The following is a 21419-nucleotide window of genomic DNA, read 5'->3' as shown; positions in this document are numbered from 1 at the left end:
CATGACTATTACTCATTACTCACAACACACTGGTACCCTTGGGGGAACTTCAAATCCCTCCAGTGGGGTACTACGCCGGTGGTGTACCTGTGAGTGCCCCTTGATGGGGAAGTTGAAAGTCAAGGTTAAAACCCAAGACCCTGGAGGGTTAAAAACATCTAAATGGGGACACGGTCGGTGGTCCCTCCACCCCCTTCGCAACTGCTACCGGTGTGAAGTTTCCACAGTGAGGAGTGACAGGGAGAGTCGCTGATGGATGGTGTGTGATGGATTTGATTTAGAGCACCCTGCTACACACACACACACCTTAGAGGCCTTGCAAAATCCCACTGGAATGCGTGTCCTGTAACAACATCAACTATGAGAAGGCACACATCACATGATGCCATGTGTGGTGTGTGCATGTTCAACTGTGCCTTTTGCGTTTAGACTCGCCATGTCTGATATTGGCTTTTTTTGCCAAAAATCATATGATCACATATATTCCGACTCTGAATTTCTGATATCCGAAAGGACAGGGGTCTCAAACTCAATTTACCTGGGGGCCACTGGAGCTAGGGTCTGGGCAAGGCATCAGGTTTTCAAAAAAAAAAACGCATTTATTAAAAACAGAAAAATATACAAACTTTTTCAGTGCTTTGGTTCCGATTTTCTACAAGAAAAGCTCTGATAAAACATTCCACTGTTCTCAAATATCTTACTTTTTATTTTTCTACACAAAATAAGATGAAAAATAATGAAACAAATCAAGAATAAAGAAAATCAATCAATCAGTAATAAATAAATATAATAATAATAATAAAAAGTTAAGAAAGCACATATAGTTGGTGGGTAGACAAATGATTTTTTTCATATTAAAATGAACAAAGCATTATTAGAGCCCTGTAGACATGACAAAACACGACTATAGTCACATTTATACTCTTTTTATTTACAACATATTGCGCAACTGCAGGGTCTTGAGACACATGCTAACTCGCAAACTAGAGAGCTAGCCACCTAAACGGTAGCCTTCAAGTTATTTCCTTTCAACTTAAATAGCCAAAAACTTACCACTTCCACACGGATAAGGAGGATAACTATTAACAGTTATTTAACCTTTAACATGAATCAAACGTAATATTTTTTTCTGGGTACATGATACCATACAGCATCCATATCAAACTAACATTAAACTTTCATATCACTTACCACTTCCACACAGATAGGGAGGATAACTATTAAGAGTTATTTAACCTTTAACATGAACATGAATCAAACGTAATCATTTTTTCTTGGTACATGATACCATACAGCATCCATATCAAACTAACATTAAACTTTCATATCACTTACCACTTCCACACAGATAGGGAGGATAACTATTAACAGTTATTTAACCTTTAACATGAACATGAATCAAACGTAATCATTTTTTCTGGGTACATGATACCATACAGTATCCATATCAAACTAACATTAAACTTTCATATCACTTACCACTTCCACACGGATAGGGAGGATAACTATTAACAGTTATTTAACCTTTAACATGAACATGAATCAAACGTAATCATTTTTTCTGGGTACATGATACCATACAGCATCCATATCAAACTAACATTAAACTTTCATATCACTTACCACTTCCACACGGATAGGGAGGATAACTATTAACAGTTATTTAACCTTTAACATGAACATGAATCAAACGTAATCATTTTTTCTGGGTACATGATACCATACAGCATCCATATCAAACTAACATTAAACTTTCATATCAAGACGGGGGCCTCAAACTAGTGTCCTGCGGGCCCGCGGGCCGTGTGTTTGAGGCCCCTGCTGTAGGATGTTTGAAGACATTTCAAAGGACTGTCTTACTGCGCCCAACCTCAGCAGCAATGGCGTGCGGCGACAGGCCTTGCTTATGCAGCTCAAGAATCCCACGACGTTCAAAGCTGAGAAAAGCTGTTTTTTTTCCTTTGCCACCAAGAGTTCATTACATTCCATTTCGTTTTCTTCCGCTTGTCCGGGTCACGGGAGCAGCGGTCTCAGTAGGGAAGTCCAGACTTCCTGTTCTCGGGCCACATCTTCCAGTTCCACTGGGAGGACACCAAGGTGTTCCCATGCCAGCTGTGAGACATAATCCCTCCAGTGACATAATCCCTACGGTGATACGTATATAATAACAAACACAACATTACAGACATTTCTCTCTAGGGACAGTTCTTATCGTACAGTTTCATATAAGTATATAGAAAGTCATCATTAGCACTGTACACGCTCCCGTTTTTGTTCTTCTAGATCCTTGAAAGCCTTGACTCTGTCCTCTGAACGTAGTCTTTGGACAGTCTTTGTAGCCTACATCGGTGGTTTGTTATAATAATGGTGGTAAATTGTGAACGCTAGAAGATGATCACTGATGTCATTAATTACCAGGCCATTAGTGGTAATGTGATCAAAGTCATTGGTGAATATATTATCCGTTAAGGTGGCACAGTGGTCTGTTATTCTACTTGGTCTTAAGGTGGCACAGTGGTCTGTTATTCTACTTGGTCTGGTGATTTTGGGAAACAAACTCAAGCTATACGTTGTGTCTATAAAATCGTCCATTACCTTGTTCTTGTATGGATTTAGAAGATCAATACATATACGATACGATACATATTGTCTGAAAAGGTTGTTTTGATCCAATCTTCAAACATTTCTATCCTTGAACGTGGAGTTCTTTTGTCTTTACAGATCTCAACATGTCATTGACGTGTCATTTACCACTTTGTAACGTAGTCGTTTGGCTCCTCCTCCTCCTCCCCTGGTGTCCTTCCCGTGGATGCAGGTCATCTCGTAACCTTCCAGCTCAAAGTCCACGCCTTTGTCCGTGTTCAGCCAAGTTTCCCAGATCTTCTTGTGGCATACTGATGATGTTTAAGCTCTTTTTCCATTTCCACATTGGAGTCATCTTGGTATTTTTCCAGATCCTTGATATTTTTGGCAACAAGCACTCTGGTCTCCGGTCCTTCGTTTAGTTTGATTACATTTTTGCAGTTGGCACTCCAAGTAGCTTGGATCTCTCCTTGCTTTCTTAGCAATTTCAGCATTGAGCTTTGTCAGATGCTCATTCATGAAGACGTTTGGACCTTTCAGCGTTCCCTGTTTCAGCACAGCGGAAACTTGAATTTCCTGGTAGTGAACTTGACGATGACGACTGACGTACAGTCGGATGCGAGTGTCCATGGATCTACTGTATGTCTTTAGATCTTGGGACGTCAACCACTTGTCGCTTCGTTGAGGCGACATCCATTTGGTCTTTATTCGCCACTTTCAAATCTTGGATCTCCTGCGTCTCCTGGGTTTGATTGTGTAGATCCACCTTCTCATCAATATTTTCTATTTTCTGTCCCATATTTTCCAACCTTTCGTGAGCAACCTCGTGATGCCCTCTTGTGTGCTAATGGCCTCCATTTGCGGCTGCACCGGCTGGAGGTGGGAACAGCTTTCATTGACCTCAGCGGGTCTCGTGGATCATTAAAAGCTGTCTCCGTGCTTATAATCATGAACCCTTTCCCTTTAACTTTGGCATGTTGCGGTTGCTATGCAACACCGTATATCAACACTGTCCATCGATTAGCCCGTTAGCTTGCCTTCCTTAACAACTGTCTTCGGTGTTTAATGCTTGTTGTTATAGCGAAGGTTGTTTTCTCACCAGTCGTTGTTACAGCCCAGGAAGTCTCCACCAAGATTCAGAGATGTTAAGGAGTTCGGGCTAGGAGCAGCTATTAGCCCGGCTAGCCTTGTAACGCTTAGCGGCGACTTACTGTTCCTTTGTTATGGTGAGTTCAGACATCGCTTGTCCTGGATTAGGAGTTGTCACAGAGGTTCTTAGAGCTTTAAAAGGTTTAAAACTCTTCCTGTCAACAGGAAGTGAAAAAAGACAAGTGTAGCGAAAAAAAGACGTGTAGCAAAGCCTGCTTTTTTTAAATATAAAAGCTGTCCTCATCTACTGTAGCAGTAAGAAATGGATTGTTAGGCACCTAGTAGACTATTATCAGTGTAAAATGTCAACAAAAGGACACAGAGAAAGACAAAAAACCTTATCCATGATCCTTAAAAAGAAGCAAGGACGGGAGACTGTGGAGGAAAAGTGCCAGAGGGGACGAGCGGGATGAGAAGAATGAGAGATGAGGGCGATGACAGAATGCAACAGAGAGCGTCACTCAGCACCCCGAGCGTACACACAAAGCACACATGAGCTTGCCTTGAGGACTCGCGCTCCTCCATGTGAGCCACCGCCGCCGAGAGCCTCAGATGCCTGGAATACGACCTCATATGGTGCTGAGGACAAGCAGGACACACCATGGCTGTCCAACCACGAACACCAACAGCTATCATTTCTTAACGTGAGGTTTGGTCACATGATCATCTGCGAGGCGTGTCTAGACATACAGTACATATTAGTCAAAGACTAAGAAAAAAAGGGTTGCAGTAGTCCATCCTGGAACTGATGAAGGCATCATGGCTTTTTTAAGGTCAGCTCGGGACAGAAAAGGCTTAACGTTTGACAGGAGCTTAAGCTGGAAGAAAGAATATTGAACATGAACATGAACATAGGCTTCTCTTGCTTATTTCTTCCTAGCAGATACCTGCCAGCTTCCTCCTATGGACCTCCAGCTTACCAACATGGTGCTTGTTTATTATTGGCTTTATTAGTAGCTGCCCTGTGTGTTATTTGTTGTTCTGGCATTTTTGTGTTTCCATGGTGATTGTCTTGTGTGTGTGTGTGTGTGTGTGTGTGTGTCCCAGTGTTGGCTATTGCTAGTCCAATTAGAGAATCTCTTCCTTTAAGCAGCCTGAAGTGCCCCCGACCGTCCCTTGTGGAGCTCAATATAATCCACATTTGGACAACTTAAAAATGCTGAATGTGAGGGAACTTGTGCTAAACGTCCCTCATATAGCTAGAAATTTGCTCCGTGCCCCCCCCCCAACACACCACCATGTGTCTGCTGATGTACTTGTTCTTGTCTCGTGTAGTTGGCCCCAACAGCTGCCTCCTGTCATGGTGGCTGTGCAGCAGCTGCAGCCAAGAGGGAGGATGGAGGAGAAGGAGGGTGACATCCAGCTTAACAAGCACTCTTTTGGCTGGAAGAGAACGGGGAGGGGGGGGGGAGTTGAACAGAACATCAGGATCCCATTTGGAAAAAGGCTCGCTGGGGGTGGAGGGTGCACAGGAAGCGTGAAGCTGTGTTGTGTTCAATGACCACTGTGTTTAACACTTCACTTTTGATGGCTTTTACAGCACCGACTGTCCCCCTTCAACCCCCCCATGTGCATCATCGGGTTAAAGGTCATGGCTAAGGCATGCAGTTGTCCTCTGTGCCTCTTCATTATGACACCAGTCTGCTGTAGAGTTTTTGCGTCCTTGTTGCAGTTTTTGTCCATTGTTTTGGCTGATTTCACTAAAAGTGAAATTACATTCTAAAAACTTTAATATCAGCTAAAGCAAAAGCAAAAGCAAAAGCTAACCAAGGTTCTGCTGTTATTTAGCTCCAGTGGTCCAATCATGTCCAAAGTGTCGACCATGTGTCTTCATGTTTTACCTTTCGTCCTGACCAGAGGACCGAACCACAAGTGTGTTTCTTGCCTTGGAGATGTTTTGGGGTGAAGAAATAACGAGCTCCTAACAACAAGGGATGACATGAAATTCAAAACCTCCTGCATTTGAGCCACTTAAATGACCGTTAAGAAGTGTAATTCCAGTTGGCGACACAAGAGAGGCCCTCCATACCGCAGACTGACTCCATTTTGAATGCTGACGCTCTTATTCGGACAGATTTTTGGCACCCGCCACTGACTTCAGCAGAGCTGTTTGGAGTAATGTGTACCCTAAGTTTAGGATATCAAGATGGCCGCTAATGGACGTCACATCAGGACAGGCGTCAAGTGGATCCGATGCAACATTTGCGGGTGTTTATTGAGTATTTATAGTATTAAAAGTGAGATTGGAAGATTGGATTTTGACCAAAAAAAACGTCTGTGGAGTCACTGAAAGTCCTTCCTATTTGCTATCCTATTTGCTTTTTCTTTGGCTTTCTTTGCTACAGGTTATGGGAAGGAAGCAGAGTCACACTCAAAACTGTAAGTCAGCATGTACCATCGTGTTTATTTTTTACAGTGTTTTAATGTCTCTGCGACGTACACGACCTCTGCATTACGTCTTTCATTGTAGCTCCGCTATGAATTTCAAATACCTCGTTTTTTTAGAGTAACTTAAACAGGTCATTTAAGTCATTTTTATCATAGCAAGGTGACATTGAAATAACATGGGATTTATCATTTTCAGTGTTGGGTCATTTTTATTTGTTTGTATTTTGCGATTTTTTGTTTTTCCACTTTGATTTAATTTTTTTTTATTTGTAAAATTTTATAGTCCAGTCATTTAAAATTTATATTTGCTGAAATTGTTTCGCTATTTAAGACATTTTTTTTTGTTTTACTTATCATCATTATTTTTTTCATGAATGTAACAGAATCTATGATGAATTTTCAATGTTGGGTCATTAAATTCATGTCGGACGTCAATCAGTTTGCACCATTAGCAAAGTATGCTAACATTCCGATAATGTTGGCATAATAATGACAGATCAACACAGCATTTCTCACGTGAGCATTGATCAAATGTTGACAATGTAAATCAAAATCAATGAGGTGGGCTAGGAGGGGCAAAAGGGGGTCAAACTCACAACTGTCTATGTGGCGCATGTTCAGCATCACCGTGCAGCCAAAAGGAAGTCCGACCGTTTGATTTCCTTTTTTAGCAGCCCTCATTCCGCCTTTCACTATTTGACTTGTCACGCCGGCTCCACTGGGGACCAAAAAGGTTAATCTGACACAGTCGGGCGGCCTCGCTTATAGCTTAGCCGTGTTTTGGAAAACGGGGCTCGGTGCGTCTAAGGGGTCAGATCCTCGTTGCCGTTGTTTATGTTCTCACAAGCGAACCTCCGGGGACGGAGAGTCGGACAAGTCACGGTCACATTGAACCCGTGGGAAGTCGGGAAAAGTGGCACCCGCTTTTTGGACATGCAGTCACTGAACAGGAAGTCATTCGTCTTGCAACATCGAAGGGATTGAAGCAGCCTTTTACCGTTGTATTGGTTATCTTTGCCAAGCGCAGAGCGGAGTTTATCTGTTTGTCTGTTTTGGTTCAAAATAACTTGAAAGGTTTTGAATGGTTTGGGCTGACATTTTCAGGAAATATTACAAATGGGATATGGAGGAACCAATTCAATTTTGGGGGTGACACGGCTCACCGTTGAGATCTAGACCACTCTAGAACTTTGCGAGATAGGACCCTTTTGGTATTTGTGTATGTATATCCACTAAAATAGTCAGAGAACTTAAAAAAAAAATACAGGACAATTTCCCAACAGGTTCAACAAAATATCAAAGACTGATTTAAAAAAAATATAGGATTATTATGTTGGTGTAAATCACAATATGGGGGCAACAATGCCGCTTGGCGGAGGTCTGTACTGTCCGAGTGCTTTTCTAGTTTTATGCAATTTTTGTTTTTGGATCATTCCTGTGCTTGGAATGATCCAAAAACACATCACTTTCGTTTCAAATGGCCCAAAATGGCTCCAATACGGTAGTGTCACGTGGTACAATTGGATGTGCACAGTATTATTTTGTTATATTTAAAAGTCACAACCTTGAGGAAGTCCAATCTATACGAGGAAGTCCAATCTATAGGAGGAAGTCCAATCTATAGCATTAACAGCTAAAATTGCCAGCGTAGAAACAAGAGAGGTGACCGAAGCAGTAAAGAACATTTTGGAACTCCAGTCACTTGTCCTATTTCGCCCTCGTGTGGTCAACAAGGTGTACTACACATTAGCTAAAGAAAATAACACCCGGATGTGTATTTCATTGACTTTGCCAAGCAAGCCCGGAGCGTAAGTTTATGCAAAAATACAATCATACGACGTGGAATTAAAGCGACTTACTCAACGTTTTTAATGACACACTTATAATTTCGCAGTGATTATTTAGGCGCAGCCGTTCGGGGGCCATCTTAGCCCCGCCCCCTGTCACCGTCGTTTGGGTTGACTTCGCAGGCGGACCCGAGTCTTCTTCCACTTCCACGACATGTGGCTGCTCTTGGTCTTGTCCCTGGCCGTGGCTCTGGCCTGGTACCACCTGCACGCCCCCCTGCCTGCTGGCATCCGGGAGCCCCGGAAGTTGATGCTGCTGGATGCTGTCTGCAAAGTCGTCTTCCATCTGGTAACTTCTTGGTTTCTTTCATGTATTCGTTTCAAGTATTCATGTATTTATTCAGTGTAATGATCCGTGTTCGTGTTTTTTTTGTTTTTCACTACAAAATGTACAATACAGAATTCATACACAGTACTCCTATACAGTATTCATGTATTGTATGAGTATTGTTGCCGCAAAGGCCGTGATGGATGTACATTAAAGTACTATGTTGTCTTCAGGCTGTGTGAGCTTAGTGTTTGCACTTTTACTTGTGTAATTAAGGCCCTGCAGGCCAAAGGCTGGTTACTCGGTTGCCAAGCAACCGCCACTCCCAGGTTTGGTTTCATCACGGATCCCTAACCCTAACCCACGGGGTCAGCGCCCCAACTGGTTGCAGCGTCTGAGAGATTTGTGCTGGGATTGATGAGAAACCACAATCGAGAAAGAAGAAAATAAACGAGAAAAGCGTCTTTCCTCCTCCAGGCCGTCCTGATGGAGCGTCTGGGCTCGGGCCACCACGTCCTTTGGATCCGCCAGACTTCCAAGCACTTCGAGGGCACCATGAAGAACCTAATCAAGCAGGGTTCGGCGGGGGTCTTGAGGGTCAGCGACGTCACCTTTGACGGCGTCCCCGTGCGTGTTTACCAGCCTGGTGCGTGTGGCGAGGAGGGCCGCCCGAGGAGAGGCCTGCTGTACTTCCACGGGGGAGGCTGGACCTTCGGCAGTGCCAGTTAGTGGTCCTGTGTTTTGGGGGGACGTTTGCGGGACTGGTTAAAAACTGGTGCTTTTGTGCTGATCCCCAGAGGAGGGCTCGTATGATGAAAACAGCCGATTGATGTCCAACAAGCTGCACATGGTTCTGGTCTCTGTGGAGTAAGTCCGAGTCGTCTCCATCGCGAGACGTTTTGTTGACGTTTCACCACCGCTTCGTCTGTGCAGGTATCGTCTTTTTCCCGAGGCCCGCTTTCCCACGCCGTATCTGGACTGCCTCGCGGCCGCCAAACACTTCCTGTCTCCGGGGGTGCTCGCCAAGTACAATGTGGACCCGTGCCGAGTGGGCGTGTCTGGTGACAGCGCGGGGGGCAATCTGGCGGCAGCAGTGGCCCAGGAGGTACAGTATGCATGCAGGAATATTGACCGTCGATATCCGATCTTCAAAGATTGGAAAACGGTGGAACAAAACGACAATGTTGGTGACAACACGACGACAATGTTGGTGACAACACAACGACAATGTTAGTGACAACACAACGACAATGTTGGTGACAACACAACGACAATGTTGGTGACAACACAACGACAATGTTGGTGACAACACAACGACAATGTTAGTGACAACACAACGACAATGTTAGTGACAACACAACGACAATGTTGGTGACAACACAACGACAATGTTGGTGACAACACAACGACAATGTTAGTGACAACACAACGACAATGTTGGTGACAACACAACGACAATGTTGGTGACAACACAACGACAATGTTGGTGACAACACAACGACAATGTTGGTGACAACACAACGACAATGTTGGTGACAACACAACGACAATGTTGGTGACAACACAACGACAATGTTGGTGACAACACAACGACAATGTTGGTGACAACACAACGACAATGTTGGTGACAACACAACGACAATGTTAATGACAACACGACGACAATGTTGGTGACAACACAACGACAATGTTGGTGACAACACAATGACAATGTTGGTGACAACACAACGACAATGTTAATGACAACACAACGACAATGTTGGTGACAACACAACGACAATGTTGGTGACAACACAACGACAATGTTGGTGACAACACAACAACAATGTTGGTGACAACACAACGACAATGTTAATGACAACACGACGACAATGTTGGTGACAACACAACGACAATGTTGGTGACAACACAACGACAATGTTGGTGACAACACAACGACAATGTTGGTGACAACACAACGACAATGTTAATGACAACACAACGACAATGTTGGTGACAACACAACGACAATGTTGGTGACAACACAACGACAATGTTGGTGACAACACAACGACAATGTTGGTGACAACACAACGACAATGTTGGTGACAACACAACGACAATGTTGGTGACAACACAACGACAATGTTGGTGACAACACAACGACAATGTTGGTGACAACACAACGACAATGTTGGTGACAACACAACGACAATGTTGGTGACAACACAACGACAATGTTGGTGACAACACAACGACAATGTTGGTGACAACACAACGACAATGTTGGTGACAACACAACGACAATGTTAATGACAACACAACGACAATGTTGGTGACAACACAACGACAATGTTGGTGACAACACAACGACAATGTTGGTGACAACACAACGACAATGTTGGTGACAACACAACGACAATGTTAATGACAACACAACGACAATGTTGGTGACAACACAACGACAATGTTGGTGACAACACAACGACAATGTTGGTGACAACACAACGACAATGTTGGTGACAACACAACGACAATGTTGGTGACAACACAACGACAATGTTGGTGACAACACAACGACAATGTTGGTGACAACACAACGACAATGTTGGTGACAACACAACGACAATGTTGGTGACAACACAACGACAATGTTGATGACAACACAACGACAATGTTGGTGACAACACAACGACAATGTTGGTGACAACACAACGACAATGTTAGTGACAACACAACGACAATGTTAATGACAACACAACGACAATGTTGGTGACAACACGACGACAGTGTTGGTGACAACAACAATGTTCATGACAACACAACGACAATGTTGGTGACAACACAACGACAATGTTGGTGACAACACGACGACAATGTTGGTGACAACACAACGACAATGTTGGTGACAACACAACGACAATGTTGGTGACAACACAACGACAATGTTCATGACAACACAACGACAATGTTGGTGACAACACAACGACAATGTTAATGACAACACGACGACAATGTTAATGACAACACAACGACAATGTTGGTGACAACACAACGACAATGTTGGTGACAACACAACGACAATGTTGGTGACAACACAACGACAATGTTGGTGACAACACAACGACAATGTTGGTGACAACACGACGACAATGTTGGTGACAACACAACAACAATGTTAATGACAACACAACGACAACTTTGCTTACTTGAGATGCTGCTACTGTGGGTTGTGAGCCATTGGGGTGGAGGGGGGGGGGCGAGGTGAGGTCCCCTTATGTCCTAGTGACTTATGGGCTGGTTAAACCTGTTCAAAAACTGGTTTTAACTGGTTTTCTCACCTTTCTTTGAGCAGCAGCCAGTGATGGTCTCCATCCTCTGCCGCATCTCCTTCATTGCTGCAAAACAGGTTTTCTAAACTAAAAACGAGTTTTTTAAGCCAATTAGCTGCCATTATTTACTTTTTTGGCATAAAAAAGTAGCAGGAAGGTTTTTGGCGAGCCACGCCGCCCCCTAGTGTTTTTATAGGCGCTGCTGGGATAATACATGGGGGGGAAAGCCAAAGAAAAAGCAAAATGGTGGTTTGTACTCCCAAGATTTGTTTGGCGTTTGAGGCATGTTTATCCTGAAAGTTCCGAGCGGAAGCTCCAAATGGAGAGCTCCAAAGCGTGTGTTTCCTGTCACAGGTCGCCATGGACGACAGCATGCGGGTCAAATTCAGCGTGCAGGCTTTGATCTACCCGGTAGTCCAAGCCCTGGACTTCAACACGCCATCTTATGTGCAGAACCAAGCCATGCCCATCCTCAACCGCCCGCTGATGGTGCATTTCTGGCTGCAGTACCTCGGCGCCGACCCGTCCTTGAAGTCCCGTTTTCTGTCCAACCACCAGCAGTCCACCATGACGCCAGAGCTGATGGCGCGCGTCGATTGGACCAGCCTTCTGCCACCCAAATACAAGGACGGTTACACGACCGTTGCGGTGCATGGCAAAGGAGCACGCGGCGCCGCCAGGGAGGAGGTGCCGGGTCTACGGGATGTGCGGGCGGCGCCCCTGCTAGCCAGGACGGAAGTCCTGTCCAGGTGCCCTCGGGCTTACGTCATGACGTGCGAGTACGACGTGCTGAGAGATGACGGCCTCATGTACGCGCGCCGCTTGCGGGATGCGGGCGTGGCGGTCACCAGTGACCACTACGAGGACGGCTTCCACGGGTGCCTGAGCCTCACCCTGCGACCCTTCCAGTTTGACGTCGGGGTGAGGGCGCTCGGGCGTTACATTCAATGGCTCAACGACAACTTGTAGGAATTTCATCATATGGGAATTATTTTGTATTTTTTTTTCGAATGTCATTCTGGTGTGGATAAACAAGCGTGCAAATAAGAACAAAAATTGCAAAAATATATCTTCAATCTTTTTTGTTGTTTTTGTATATTTTAATCAGTATTCGTATATTTTTACAAATACCTGATAGCTGATCTTATTTCTTTCTATCTTGATTTATCCACCAAATGTACGTTTTTATAGCCATAAAAACAATTTTAATGTAATATTTTTCAATGTTTTACATTTTAAAACAAACTTAAAAGAAATATTAATCTAAAATAATTGATTAATTAATTAAAATTGTTTTTAATTTTACAATACTCCTTTGAAATAAAAATCAAAACAAGTCAACAAGAAGCTAAGTAATGTTTTTAATTAATTACAAATTTAAATACAAATACAGTTGAGCAAATATTTTTTTCATAGCTTGGGGACAAACAAAATTTTAAAAGATTCCTAAACTATACATTTAATAAAAATATTTAAGTTTTATTTATTTATTTGAAAATACTCCTTCGAAATGAACAAGAAGTCAACAAAAAAAATTCAAATGGTGTTTTCATTTAAAGAAATACAAACCTGAACTTTAAAAAAATCCAAATAATTCCGCAAAAATGTGTGGAAAAAATTGTGTTTTTAATTTAAAAAAACACATACAAACTTTGCCACTTGGATGTTTTTTTAAAGCAACACATGTAGTTATGCTAAGATAACTATATATATATTTATATCAAGAAAAAACTGCATCTCACCTTTGGCATATTTCAAAAAATATACTGCTTTCATTGTCCATTTTTTTTTTTCAAAATATTAAAAAATATTTTCCTCAAATAATATTTGTAAATTTTGTTTCCAGAATATTTTGACTTTATTTGCATAATATTATAACTTTTTCTTAACCTAATTTTCCAGAACTTTATTTTGTGTTGTTTCTCATAATAATAGGACTTTTGGAAAATAAGGCAGTAATATTTAAATTCTATGCTACTTGCTAATATTTTATGTTTGTTTTTATAGACTTTTCGATTCATATTTTCACTTTATTCTCGTTGAATTACAACTTTTTCCTCATTTTTTTCTCCAGTTCGTCAACTTTTTTCTTGTAAATTTCTTCTCATAATTATGACTTTATTCCCATAATATTGTGACTGTAATGTTTTTTTTATTTCTCATATTAAAACAAAAAAAAATGATATATATTTTCCCTCATAATATTAAATGAGGCGGCACGGCGGCCTAGTGGTTAGCGCGCAGATCTCACAGCTAGAATGAGTGAATATTAAATGAAATGAATGTCTTCAAATTATGACTTTTTCTTGGTAGATTACAACTTTTTCTCTTAATATTTTAACTTTATTCTAATTTATTTTGTAGTTTCATTAGACTTCTAGATTGTGTGCTTTAACTCATACAATGTCTTATAGCTTCATCTGCTGGTTCTGCTTGGTTACTGCAACCCCTTTGCCCCCAGTGCAAGTGGAATGTAACAGGAAACAAACTTCCCACAGTACCTTCATTCAGAACCTCACCAGGATTTAAAGGCTTTTTTCTTTGCACATGCGCCACTCATCCAAAAAGCATCACAAGAATCTGTTGTTTTGTTTTCACTTTGTCCTCCTCATAAAATGAAGATCAGCCTTGAAATGATTGGTCGACGTGCTCACGCAGACAGGTTTGTAAGAGTTCAAAGGTCACAGCTAGGTAGCTGTTGATGTCCACACAAGCCCAGACTCGCCTCCACGTTAGGAGACGGGTGCCTCTCTCAAGGTGTCGACTTCCCACCCGGAGGGGAAATACTCCCCACGCATCCTCCTCCTCCCGAAAGGCCTCGGAAGTGACTCACTTTTCTTCCGAGCGCAGTCAGTTAAACATTGAGCAACATTTAGAATGAACAACATTCAGGGTTATTGCAACAATAGGAGGGTCACGTGGTGTGAAATGTGTCTTCCATCACTGACACAATACCAGGAAGTACTTTTTCTTCCTGGCGGCATATGGGAACGGCAAATGGGTTTGTAGTATGTGTGTACGGTGACTTTGGTCAAAATAGAAGCAGCCATAATCTGAGCCGTAAGTAAAAACTATGAAAGCATGTCCAAAATAAATGAAAAGTGGATTTTTTTATATATTGCATGTGATTTGGGGGCAGCCGGAGGGACGGTTTGTGGCCAACGGCTGTTGTAAATATACGTAATTTAACAAGAAGGCTACAAAAAAATAGTAGTATCAAAAATTTTACAAAATATAGAATCATGGATAAATCTCTGTTTATGAGGCAAGCTCAGGCAGATGTAATTGGAGTTGGTGATTCCCAGCAAAAGAAACATATTTTCATCTGTCAACATGTGAACATGAATGTGAAATATCCGACACGCTGTTGGTCCACAGAAGTGGAGAGAACCACGGCCTCACGGTTTCGGACATGATAGCCCCACAAAAACTAGAATGACCACATTTCCACAACCGATGTTGGAGAAAATGTATTAACATTATTAAAGAAGAATGATGAAATATTTGGAAAATGAAAAAAAAAACTGCAAAGACCTATTGCAAAGATCCTATTAATAGCAGCCCTATTTATGAATATGAATGTGGCCTCCTTTTATTTTTTGCTAGAACAAGGTAGGATACCCCTGGGTCAGACAGTCATTGATCATTTGTGTCACTTTCTCACCTTGTTGCAAAACTTGCATTTCCCACATTTGTGAGTACAGTGAAGCAGTCTTGACGTTATGCTGCTAATCCCAATGCAGGCAGCCAAGCCCTTGCAGTGACATGTTGCTGCTCCTCCTTCATGCAAACTGCTTCTCTCTCTCTCTCTCTCGCTCTCTCGCTCTCTCTCTCGCTCTCTCGCTTCTCTGTCTGCGTTTTTGTGCCTGATCAGACTCGTCCGGACTGCATTGGAAACTTCTCCACTTTCTTTAGTAACTTTTGTTTTTTCAAGAGTGTCACATGATGGCCACTTCCACAGGCTCTCCGCCGTGCCTTTGGCTCATCATCCTGGCAGCCGTGCTCCTGCAGATCCTGGCTGTGGTGGTCAGTTTTGTGTTCTTCGACAGAGTCCTCCACACGGTAAGGCTTTCTTCTTTCCTGGATCAAGTGGGTGGGCTGACATCACGGTCTGGCAGCTGTGAAAGTTCCCTGTGAGGGCTGGAAACAGAGCAGGGACGCGCGTACTTGTCGGGTTTGAACTTACCAAACTACTCCAACATCAGCATGCCGGCCTCACCGGAAGCACGATGTCCACAAACACGGTGCCTGATATCATTTATTCCTCAAACCCTTCATTATTATTTCATACGTACCACGTATTCCTCATTTACCCTCGATGTGTTGTTCTTTGATGAATCACAGTGCCTGATATCATTTATTCCTCAACCCTATCATTATTATTTTGATGAACCACAGTGCCTGATATCATTTATTCCTCAACCCTATCATTATTATTTTGATGAATCACAGTGCCTGATATCATTTATTCCTCAAACCCTTCATTATTATTTTGATGAATCACAGTGCCTGGTATCATTTATTCCTCAACCCTATCATTATTATTTTGATGAATCACAGTGCCTGATATCATTTATTCCTCAAACCTTTCATGATTATTTTGATGAATCACAGTGCCTGATATCATTTATTCCTCAACCCTATCATTATTATTTAGATGAATCACAGTGCCTGATATCATTTATTCCTCAACCCTATCATTATTATTTAGATGAATCACAGTGCCTGATATAATTTATCCCTCAACCCTATCATTATTATTTTGATGAATCACAGTGCCTGATATCACTTATTCCTCAACCCTATCATTATTATTTTGATGAATCACAGTGCCTGATATCATTTATTCCTCAAACCTTTCATTATTATTTTGATGAATCACAGTGCCTGATATCATTTATTCCTCAAACCTTTCATTATTATTTTGATGAATCACAGTGCCTGATATCATTTATTCCTGAATTCATTCATTATTATTTCATGCATACCAGTGTCTGATATCATGTATTTTTCTTTGATGAATCACAGTGCCTGATATCATTTATTCCTCAAACCTTTCATTATTATTTTGATGAATCACAATGCCTGATATCATTTATTCTTCAAACCTTTCATTATTATTTTGATGAATCACAGTGCCTGATATCATTTATTCCTCAAACCTTTCATTATTATTTAGATGAATCACAGTGCCTGATATAATTTATCCCTCAACCCTATCATTATTATTTTGATGAATCACAGTGCCTGATATCACTTATTCCTCAACCCTATCATTATTATTTTGATGAATCACAGTGCCTGATATCATTTATTCCTCAAACCTTTCATTATTATTTTGATGAATCACAGTGCCTGATATCATTTATTCCTGAATTCATTCATTATTATTTCATGCATACCAGTGTCTGATATCATGTATTTTTCTTTGATGAATCACAGTGCCTGATATCATTTATTCCTCAAACCTTTCATTATTATTTTGATGAATCACAATGCCTGACATCATTTATTCTTCAAACCTTTCATTATTATTTTGATGAATCACAGTGCCTGATATCATTTATTCCTCAAACCTTTCATTATTATTTTGATGAATCACAGTGCCTGATATCATTTATTCCTGAATTCATTCATTATTATTTCATGCATACCAGTGTCTGATATCATGTATTTTTCTTTGATGAACCACAGTGTCTGATACCATTCGTTCTCAGATTCATTTGATGAGTTTGATGAATACCGTAATGTCGGGTATTTTTTTCCATTCATGATTTTATTCTTTCATTTGTTAATATTTTAATTTAATTTATTTTAATTAATGTCAGTGTGTGATATCATTATTCCTCATTTCATGTATTATTATTTGGTGAATGCCAGTGTCTGATATAATTTAATCCTCAATTCATTTATTATTATTTGGTGAATGCCAATGTCTGATATCTTTAATTCTTTGATTCATTTATTATTATTTGATAGATATCAGATATATTTTATTCCTGAATTTATGTATCATTTGTTGAATTCCAGTGTCTGATATCATTTATTCCTCCATTCCTTTATTATTTGATGAATGAACCACAGTGCCTGATATCATTAATTCCTCATTTAATTCATTATGATTTGATAAATCACAGCGTATGACGTCATTTTTCCTTAATTCAGTCATGATTAGTGAATGAATAACACAAACATATGAGCTTTCATATTACACATTGTTATTCATTTTTTCCCAGTTAGAAAATTGGAAAAGGTTAAATCCAGGAAGTTGTCAGGTTCCAGCTGGTGAGTTTTGCGGTTCGACCCCAAGATGCAGAGATAAGGACACAAACGTAGGTAAACATATATTTCTTTATGCTATGCAGCAGAACGACGAACTAGCAAGTCCAAGCCAAACCATGACGATGAGCCGACAAAGAAGGGAGCGCGCACCTCAACTAAATAGGCAACACGATAGCAAACAGGTGCGGGAGATCAGTGAAGGCAACGGAAAACAGAACAGAGTAACAGAGGAAGTGATTTCAAAATAAGGGCATCAACAAGGAAGAGCGGAACAGAAGAACAGAGGAAAAATAAGCTGTCAACTTCCTTTTTGGGTAATAATTCAAGCGTGGCATTGAACCTCATCAAGCAGGAATGTTTGCAAGAAGGAAGAAAAAGCTGGGAAAACTTTGCACTCGGCCAGAAGCAAACAATGGCAGGAAAAAGGACGTGTTAGTTTACACTCACACTGGCAGCCATGAAGATACATGTCTCATTTGAATATGGATCATACCACTTCACAATAAAAAAACTGTTTTGGATTTAGAAATATTTCTTCATTGCGGATTCAAGGTCATATTTAGCAGAACAGAGTTAAATGTAATGATGAAAATGGAGATATCTAGATTTGCAAATGAATGATAACTAAAAGTATTCTAAAATTATGCAGTTTAAGATATATGCATGAGAATTTAAATTAACATTTTATAATTATATTCCAAAAATAATACGAGTATGTCACACAATATATTTTCCCATCAAACATCCATTGTGTTTCCAGATGCAGGGGGGCAGCGTGACGTCGTGTTTGGCCGACACGATTCTTCTTCGCTCCGACTACGGTGCTTTAGCGTCGACGGAGGACAAGAGTGACCCCTGCTGGCAAGTGCTGGAACAGCTCCGCTACCACATTGAGAAGGTTTGGATGGAATATTAGCTTGTCATCCAGTCTTCTGCTGAATGAATCTGATATTGTTATCATTAATCATAATAATACAATATTATGTGAATATCATGTTTTAATTCAATAGTTATTATTAATGGTTTGTGTCATTTGTAAATTAGGAATAGATAATTATAATAATGATATGTACGTATATGTATTAGTTATTAATATGATATTGTTAATAATAATATGACAGTATTAACCTTAATTTTTAATAACATAAATTTATATGCTAATATTCTTATTATGTATTGTGTTGTTATTGTATTCATAGTATAATATGTCATAATAATGAATTTATGATCCATTTTTTTAGACCATGTCTGAGCGACTGCAGACGCAGATATCTTCAGCGATGGCCAGTAAGAACACAGCTGTCCTTAAAAGGCGCATATCTGATATTTTGTGTCATGAAATATTTTTTTCAAATTGCGCTCTTCGAGTGGATAAGCTGACCGGAGCCCCGTCTTTCCCGAGCGAGGACGCTGTCCTTCCCCGCGTGGCGGCCCACGTCACCGCCACCATGGCTTCCTCACAGGCACAAGGTAGTTGAGACGCAAGTGACAAATACCCGCAACTCTAATAGCTACTTGACCTCTGACCTCTAGGGTTGTGAGTTAACCTCTGCAGGGTCACAGAGGTGAAGAATGAGATTGCGTAATCTGACTGCAGGCTAAGCAAGAAAAGCAAAAACATTTTTTTTGCACTTTATCGCATTGTACTTTATCGCATTTTGTCATTGGTGGTGCGTTCAGGCACCAGCAGCAGCAGAGGATACCTGGGCGAGCGCGTCACGGCGTGGGAAGGTCGCAGGGGTCAGTCGTTCCTGCAGAACGTGGAACTGAGGGGAGGAGAGCTGCTGGTGCCTCGAGCGGGCCTCTACTACATCTACGCCCAGACCTACTTCAGGCTCACCTCCACCTGGCCCACGGAGGAGGAGGAGGCGGAGGCGGAGGGAGGGGCCAAGGGGGAGGAGCCAGAGGAGCAGGAAGGAGCTCAGCTGGTTCAGTACATTTACAAGAAGGTTCGCCATCCGACATTGTGGGATTAAACAAATTGGTGAAAAATGTCAACATTTTTATTTTAATATAGTTTCAAATATTTTTTCTTACCCTATATTATTATTTAATATTTCATCATTTATTTGTTATTATAGCTTTGGCATGATCATGAATTATGACTTTTTTCCGTCTTCTGCTAAAACTAGAGTTGACAGCATCCCCTAGTGTTTGGGCAGGCACTTTACAAGCAACAATTTCTTTTTTTGAATAAAGTTATGTTTTATTTAACAATTTATTTAACAATAACGCACCATTTTCCCGTAGATGAGTTCCTACACGGCTCCCATCCTGCTCATGAAGTCGTCCAGGAGTGCCTGCTGGCCCCGGGGTCAGGAGCCCGGCCTGTTCTCCCTCAACCAGGCGGGCACCACCTTCCTCCAACCCACGGACCGCCTCTTCATCACGGTGAGCAACGCCAGCGCCTTGGAGATGGACGGCAGGGCCAGCTACTTTGGAGCCTTCCTGGTGGGCTAGAAGCTACGAGTAGCTTCCAAGATGGAGGCCGCCAGAAGAGCGAGATGGTCCCAAATGTTGGATGGATTACGGAGCGGAAGACAGGGAAGAAGTTGGGTGTATCTGCGGCTGTTGACATTATGACGTGGGTCACATGACTCTCTGTGAAAAATGACATGTGGCAACGCTTGAGGTTGACAAGACTCAACGCTCCACAACGCATAGCTGGAATGGCGTGTGCAGCCAAGCCACTCCAGGGCTCCCCCTGTTGTTCAGACGTGGAACTTACCTTGAAATACTGTAAACCGGTTGCCATGGTGACCGGACAGACGCCATTCTCCTTATTCTATTGACTTTTATATTTATTTAAGTGGATGATGCACCCACTGATGAATTGAGGCATGGCGTCGAGTAGAGCTACACTATTATTTAAGGAAGGTGAACACCAACCTGCCGCCAATGTCGGTCAAATGTCTTATTTTACACATTTAATGGTAAGTAATGGTGGAGTATGGCATCAATTAGAGCTGTGTTAAAATGTTTAAAAATGTGTGGTGTTTATTTATTCAAATACATACAACAAGCAATTCGAGGCGCGGTGCTAACAGAGCTGAGGCCACCAATTAAGAACTTTTTTTTGCAAATGCACATACCCCCAGTTTCAAGTGTGGTATTGCATCAATTAGCCAGTTGTTACAATGTTTAGTCAACCTTTGTCCAGTGTTTTTCAATTTACGCATCTATTTGAGGTGCGGTATTTATTCAAATGGATGCAGGGAGTTCACTGAGGCATTGCATTAGTTACCAAGTTTTCTCCAGTTTCTCTCAATGTACTGTACATTGTACATTTATTGCTATTATTACTATCTATTTGAGGTGCGGTGTTTTATTCAAATACATACAAGCACTTTAATCGAGGCATGGCATTAACAGAACTGAGCCCACCAAATAAGGACCTTTTTACCATGTTTAGTAGTGGTGGGGCATTTATTGAAATGCACATACCCACAGATTTAAGCAGGGTATCAATTAGAGACATTATGAATGTATGCATCTATTTGAGGCGTGGCATTTATTAATTCAAATGGATGCATAGCTTCAACGGAGGCATGGCATCAAACTAGTTTTGACAAGCATGTTTAGTGGTCATCA

At 41.4% G+C, this 21419-nt stretch overlaps 2 protein-coding genes across 2 annotated transcripts; both read left to right on the top strand.

Annotated features, from left to right (window-relative positions):
• The first annotated feature begins 8020 nt into the window (after positions 1-8020).
• On the top strand, positions 8021-12551 carry LOC131107153 (neutral cholesterol ester hydrolase 1-like). The gene is made up of 5 exons (XM_058056896.2): positions 8021-8256; positions 8713-8959; positions 9033-9102; positions 9169-9340; positions 11901-12551. Exons 1-5 carry the CDS (start codon positions 8122-8124, stop codon positions 12513-12515), a joined length of 1239 nt encoding a protein of 412 aa, XP_057912879.2. The 5' UTR covers positions 8021-8121; the 3' UTR covers positions 12516-12551.
• A 2859-nt stretch (positions 12552-15410) lies between these two features.
• On the top strand, positions 15411-21239 carry LOC131107268 (tumor necrosis factor ligand superfamily member 10-like). The gene is made up of 6 exons (XM_078798971.1): positions 15411-15608; positions 18589-18726; positions 19070-19115; positions 19197-19298; positions 19509-19777; positions 20079-21239. Exons 1-6 carry the CDS (start codon positions 15489-15491, stop codon positions 20286-20288), a joined length of 885 nt encoding a protein of 294 aa, XP_078655097.1. The 5' UTR covers positions 15411-15488; the 3' UTR covers positions 20289-21239.
• Positions 21240-21419: the final 180 nt, after the last annotated feature.

The sequence above is a fragment of the Doryrhamphus excisus genome, linkage group LG19 (genome assembly GCF_037039965.1).
Source record: "Doryrhamphus excisus strain RoL-2023G ecotype Guam linkage group LG19, RoL_Dexc_Guam_v1.1, whole genome shotgun sequence".
NCBI lineage: Eukaryota > Metazoa > Chordata > Actinopteri > Syngnathiformes > Syngnathidae > Doryrhamphus > Doryrhamphus excisus.
This window is presented reverse-complemented; position numbering and strand designations above follow the sequence as displayed.

Bases quoted from the DNA above. Each gene is read 5' to 3' on its own strand.
- LOC131107268 (XM_078798971.1), top strand. From the start codon at position 15,489: ATGATGGCCACTTCCACAGGCTCTCCGCCGTGCCTTTGGCTCATCATC. The intron at 15,609-18,588 runs GTAAGGCTTTCT...TTGTGTTTCCAG, and splicing joins TCGACAGAGTCCTCCACACG to ATGCAGGGGGGCAGCGTGAC. The intron at 18,727-19,069 runs GTTTGGATGGAA...CCATTTTTTTAG, and splicing joins TCCGCTACCACATTGAGAAG to ACCATGTCTGAGCGACTGCA.
- LOC131107153 (XM_058056896.2), top strand. From the start codon at position 8,122: ATGTGGCTGCTCTTGGTCTTGTCCCTGGCCGTGGCTCTGGCCTGGTAC. The intron at 8,960-9,032 runs GTTAGTGGTCCT...GCTGATCCCCAG, and splicing joins CTGGACCTTCGGCAGTGCCA to AGGAGGGCTCGTATGATGAA. The intron at 9,341-11,900 runs GTACAGTATGCA...TTCCTGTCACAG, and splicing joins CGGCAGCAGTGGCCCAGGAG to GTCGCCATGGACGACAGCAT.